The sequence below is a fragment of the Engraulis encrasicolus genome, chromosome 1, assembly GCF_034702125.1.
Source record: "Engraulis encrasicolus isolate BLACKSEA-1 chromosome 1, IST_EnEncr_1.0, whole genome shotgun sequence".
Taxonomy (NCBI): Eukaryota; Metazoa; Chordata; class Actinopteri; order Clupeiformes; family Engraulidae; genus Engraulis; species Engraulis encrasicolus.
The window spans coordinates 57090223-57096925 of NC_085857.1; the positions used below are offsets into that span (position 1 = coordinate 57090223).

Consider the following 6703-nt stretch of genomic DNA (forward strand, 5'->3'; position numbering starts at 1 on the left):
TTAGAACTCTGGTATCACCTGGGCAACCGTTGTAGAACTTTAGAACTCTGGTGTCACCTGGACAACCATGTAGAACTTTAGAACTCTGGTGTCACCTGGGCAACCATGTCCTTGAAGCTCTTCCTCTTCCTCTTTTATCTCCTCCTCTCCTGCTGCTGTCTGGACCGACACCTCGTTGGATACCTGCATCACAACAAAAGGGGTTATAGTGAGACCTGTAGGGAACACATTCTCTTAAGGGTGTCATGTGACCATCATGAGAACAGCATGACCCATGTCGGGGACATTAAAGACACATTACTGATCACCACCAGATCCATTCAGCGCGGGACTGCCTGATTTCCTCCGCAAAGCTGGGCTGCATTTCTCGAAACCAGTTGTTACTGTAACTATGTGAGGAACTTTGTTGTTTGCAATGCAATTTCCCATTGACAGCCACCCAAGTTGCTAACAGGCTAGCAACTACGCTTTGGAGAAACAACCCCTTGAAATAAGAATGCTATGCTACATGTGCCTTTGTTGTTATTTCTACGCCTACGATGCTGGCACACGCTTGTCACAGAGATGAATAAAAGCCGTCAAAACGCTGCAACAAATAGTAGTAGTAGAGTGCTTTATTGTCACTATTAAAATACAGTGAGTATTACAAAAGTGTCAGGTTTGGCAGACGAGCAATGTGGCATTGATCTGGCTGTAATAGCCTAATACAGGCAAAATGCCGTTACTGTATTGTATTGAAAATAAGTGTCACGGTCCAAAATAAGCGTCACGGTCCAAAATTATAGCGTAATGGGTCGCAACGCACTTTTGCGCTAGCTAGAGCCCTGACTGATGAATATCGATTAGATAAGAATGACCTTTGTCAGGAACATTTAAGACGCATTATTGATGTTATATAACAAGGACATGGGTCCTTGTCAAGGACATTAAAGACACATTATTAATGAATATTGTTGTCAGGGACAACAAAGACATATTGATCTTTTTGACATTTTTGAGTAACACTACCTGTTGACTGTCTTCAGTGTGGCTTGCCCACTTCTTAATGTTTTGGCACGTCCTGCATTGTTGGGTCACATGAAACACTCGCCCGTTACTCCACGACGACACACTACATGACTCCACACCACACCCAGAACACCTAGAGAGAGAGAGAGAGAGAGAGAGAGAGAGAGAGAGAGAGAGAGAGAGAGAGATACTCATTTATTTTTGTTACTCCACGACCACACACTACATGACCACACCCAGAACACCTAGAGAGAGAGAGAGAGAGAGAGAGAGAGAGAGAGAGAGAGAGAGAGAGAGAGATACTCATTTATTTTTGTTACTCCACGACCACACACTACATGACCACACCACACCACACTCAGAACACCTAGAGAGAGAGAGAGAGAGAGAGAGACAGAGAGAAAGATATGGATAGATAGACAGATGGATAGATGCTCGTTTATTTTTTTTCCCTCCACAACCACAAACTACACGACTCTAAACCACACCCCGAACACCTAGAGACAGAGAGAGAGAAAGAGAGAGAATCCAAGGAGGGGTGCTGATCACTGTGTCTTTAACTGTATGTATACACTCTGGGTTATTTCCATTCAATATTTCACAAAAAGCGATGACAGAACTTTAATTCAATATCTCGCAAAGGCGCGGCATTCAATGGACATATCCTCATTTGCAATTGGGATGTTGAATGGGGCACAGTGGTCAGTGGTCAGGTCACAAGCACAAGGCCAACAGTGTGTGTGTGTGCGTGTGTGCGTGCGTGTGTTGACCACCATCAGTGTGTGTATGTGTGTTGGTTACTATCTGTGTGTGTGTGTGTGTGTGTGTCTTGGTCACCAACAGTGTGTGTGTGTGTGCGTTTGTGTCACCTGTCAAACAGCTGCAGCAGACAGGACACTTGCACCATCACCTCCCTCTTCGCACCAGTCCTGAACACACACACACACACACACACACACACACACACACACACACACACACACACACACACACACACACACACACACACAGAAAAACTACATTAATTGCATTACACCAACACACACAAAAAGACACACTCACAGACACAGACACACACGCACACACACTACATTAATTACATTACACCTATGCACTAGGGCTGTAACAATATTGTATCGAACTGAGAAATTGTGATACGCAGAGTCACGATACAGCATTACGGCGCAAGAAAGCAATATCGTGATACACCCTTTGAAAGTTCTGTTACACTTCAGTCTACAAAACAAAAGCAAACTAGAAAAGTACTGAGAGACCACACCTCCGCCAAGGCAGGTGAGAATTAGATTGCGATTCTAAAATGGTTTCAAAATGTCAAAATGACACATTCCTGACAGTTCAGTCCTTTGCAAACCTTAACAATAGAGTGCAGTTATTAATGGATGATGATTCTACTGGCATTCATCATCCAGTGAAAAGATGCATATCCCTGTAGTTTAGTTCAGTTAGGGCCAAGAATACAATTAGGCTACATTTGAAACATTAACTTTAATTTCGCCTTGGGATCAATAAATGATACTCTTCTAGGCCTAGGCCTACTCTTAATCAACATGATGATAAACCCATATTCTGTCATCCACGAACCTCCCATTTGTTGTGTCTTTGTCAATTTAAGTAATTGGCATATTAAGAAGAACATAAAGAGGATTTTAAAAAACAGACATTTTTCTTTCTATTTCAATATAAGTAATTAAATTGAGTGCCAGTAGGTTATCGGTATAAAACTTGTGATTGTGTTTCTGTCCACCACCACCAGAGGGCACTGCCAGTGCAGGCTAATCGTGATTATAATCGAAATCGTGACTTTGATCAAAATAATCGTGATTATGATTTTTTTGCCAAAATCGTGAAGCCCTAACCCTAACATTCGGTCTACTGAAATTACTAATTTTGTCAAAACCCAACGACTACCAACTTAGCATATCTGGCTTGTCATACTTACAAATATATGATGAACGTTGCCAATTGTGCTAACCAATGTCCAACAACTCCATAAAGTTACAATGAGTGGATTTAGCAGAGTGGAAACGCTAAGTTAGCAATGCATTCAGTTACCATGTTGGAATAACTAGGCTAGTGAACTCTAGAAACTGCCCGAGCTGAAATTAAACAAGTGTTGTAGAAACAATGTACATAATAGGCTCGGGCATATTCACAAGTAAGTGCATAGAGTGAGATATTAATAAACAGCCCCCAGGAATAGCAAAAAGTTTTATTTGACAGAGCTGTTTATTGGGTTAGAAAGAAACTCTCCTGGCTTACTGAGTACTGTAGAACTAAGCAAAGCTAGCTGCTAGCTTCCTGATTGTGTTAATTTAGGCAAAGTAAAACTAGCTCTACTCTGAACAATCACACGTGCAGTGTTGACTGGTCATCGCAGAAAATGTATTTAGAACCGGTTTTAAAGGCAGCTGGCAAGAGACCCATGACACCGTGAGGGTGCCCGGCAGCAAACACACAGGGGGGGATAACATATTCGTCTGTCCAGTGTGATCATCAGTGCTCAATTCACCTCGCGCACCTTGTGGCAGTCAGTGAAATAGCAGCGAACATACAATAATGAGCACACACACAAACCCAGGTGATCACATAACCTCCTTGGCGGAGGTAATTAATTATTTTAAAAACATGCATTTAAAAAAACTGTTAGGTGTATCGAACCGTAGAACAAAAATCGCTACCGAATCGTAAGTTGAATGTATCGGTACAACCCTACTACGCACACAAAGACAAACACACACACCATTTATCAATAAATAATTAATAAATAATACAGGAAAAGACAGCGGGACAGTTAGGCCAAAGAACGCGCGCGCGCGTGCGTGCGTGCGTGCGTGCGTGTGTGTGTGCGCGCGCGTGTGTGTGTGTGCGCGCGTGTGTTTGCCACTTACTTCTCAGATCTGACAGGTGGCGTATCCCTGTGGTCTAAAAAAACAAAGACACAGACACAGACAGACACACACACACACACACACACACACACACACACACACACACACACACACACACACACACACACACACACACACACACACACACACAAATACACTTCAGTGAACACGATACAGTTGTAGACAAATCATTGTGTCCATGTTTGCACAGAATTCGGAGAGGGGGGGGTTCTCATTACATTTTATGTATTGGATAGGGGAGGAATGAATTCAATGAATTCGTTCCAGGAACCGGTGTTCTGTCAACAACATCAGAATTGCTTTGGGTAATTTTTATCGTTAACAACAAATACATGTGTGTGTGTGTGTGTGTGTGTGTGTGTGTGTGTGTGTGTGTGTGTGTGTGTGTGTGTGTGTGTGTGTGTGTGTGTGTGTGTGTGTGTGTGTGTCTACATACTATCTGCTTCTGTTGGTTCTGTTTTTGTTTCTGTGTGCTGGTTTGTCTCCGCCTGTTCCATTCCGTTGTCGTGGGAAACCAGAGACTCTTCAACGCTCTGATGCACTGGAACGAAAAAAAAAACACACACACACACACACACACTTCAATACCGTGACCACGCTACAGTTCAATGACATCTAGTCAAGTCAAGTCAAGTCCAGTAGGTTTTATTGTCAATTTCTTTACATGGCTGCTGGACTTCCTGATGCAAAGACCACAAGCAGTACGGGTAGGGAACAACACCTCAAGCACCCTGACCCTGAGCACGGGGGCTCCGCAAGGTTGTGTTCTCAGCCCCCTGCTGTTCACGCTGCTGACACACGACTGCACAACGACCCACAGCACTAACCATCTAGTGAAGTTTGCGGATGATACAACACTGGTGGGCCTCATCACCAAGGGCGATGAGACTCACTACAGAGAAGAAGTAGACCTGCTGGCCAGATGGTGCAAAGACAACAACCTCCTGCTGAATGTCAACAAGACCAAGGAGATTGTTATCAACTTCCAAAGGGTCCAAAAACAACTGCCACCACTGACCATCGACGGCGATGCTGTGGAGAGAGTGAGCAGCACCAAGTTCCTTGGAGTGCACATCAGCGACGACCTCTCTTGGACCACCAACACTACATCACTGGCGAAGAAGGCCCATCAGCGTCTCTACTTCCTGCGCAAACTAAAGAAGGCAAGTGCTACACCCTCCATCATGACAACATTCTACAGAGGAACCATAGAGAGCGTCGTGTCCAACTGCATCACAGTGTGGGGAGGAAGCTGCACGGAGAAAAACAGGAAGACACTCCAGCGTGTTGTGAACACAGCGAAGAAGATCATTGGAGTACCACTCCCCTCCCTGCAGGACATTTACACCACACGCCTCACCCGGAAAGCACTGATGATCATCAAAGACACAAGCCACCCTGCACACAAACTGTTCAGCCTCCTGCCCTCTGGAAAGAGGTACAGGCGCCTCCGTTCCCGTACCACCAGGCTGGCGAGCAGCACAATGCACCAAGCGATCAAGATGCTGAACACTCAACCCACTCTCCCTCCACTGTCAGCCTCTAGCCAGCAAGGCCACTGACAACCCCCCCCCCCCCCCATCCCCCACCAGCATATCTGCGACTGAACATTCCACCTGCACTACTATACTTGTGACTGAACTTTCAACCTGCACTAACTCAAAACATGCGCACACACACACACACACACACACACACACACACACACACACACACACACACACACACACACACACACACACACACACACACACACACACACACACACACACACAAGCACACTGCACTTTCTGCACTAAACCCAAACATAAACACACTGACACACACACACACACAGACACACGAACACACACACAGACGCACACCGCACCTTCTACCTGCACTAAACACACACACACACACACACACACACACACACACACACACACACACACACACACACACACACACACTGCTGCTGGTGTACTTGACAACCTTTTTAATATTTATTTTTCTTCAAAATGCTACTATTACCATGTCTAGAACGCTATAAAGGACTTTTTTAGGAAAAGCACAAAAGCACAACAATACCTCTTAATGTATGTCCTCTACAAGTCTTCTGTTGTCCAGTCTTGCACTTTAAATGTCTGTATGAGCACTGTCTATGTCCATACTGTCTTAAGTCCATGTATAAGTACTGTCTATGTCTATACTGTCTATGTCCTTACCTAGATTAGTCTATGTCTGCATGGGAAAGCAAGAAATGTAATTTCAAATTCTTTGTATGACCAGTGCATGTAAAGAAATTGACAATAAAACCTACTTGACTTGAACTGGTCATACAAAGAATTTGAAATTACATTTCTTGCTTTCCCATGCAGACATAGACTAATCTAGGTAAGGACATAGACAGTATAGACATAGACAGTACTTATACATGGACATAAGACAGTATGGACATGGACAGTGCTCATACAGACATTTAAAGTGCAAGACTAGACAACAGAAGACTTGTAGAGAACATACATTAAGAGGAGATAGTTGTTGTGCTTTTCCTAAAAGTCCTTTATAACGTTCTGACATAGTAATAGTAGCATTTTGAAGAAAAATAAATATTAAAATAGGTCTATCAAGTATACCAGCAGCAGTGTGTGTGTGTGTGTGTGTGTGTGTGTGTGTGTGTGTGTGTGTGTGTGTGTGTGTGTGTGTGTGTGTGTGTGTGTGTGTGTGTGTGTGTGTGTGTGTGTGTGTGTGTTTAGTGCAGGTAGAAGGTGCGGTGTGCGTCT

General features: G+C 44.0%; 1 protein-coding gene across 1 annotated transcript in view; it reads right to left on the reverse strand.

The window, feature by feature from the left end:
* Nucleotides 1-39: 39 nt before the first annotated feature.
* The window catches only part of LOC134458586 (uncharacterized), a 19547-nt gene continuing 12883 nt past the window's right edge, over nt 40-6703 (reverse strand). The window contains exons 5-6 of the mRNA XM_063211001.1: nt 1329-1342; nt 40-183 (exon numbers count right to left, since the gene is read on the reverse strand). Of these exons, the coding sequence (XP_063067071.1) occupies nt 40-183; nt 1329-1342 (158 nt within the window). The remainder of the gene's footprint in view (nt 184-1328; nt 1343-6703) is intronic.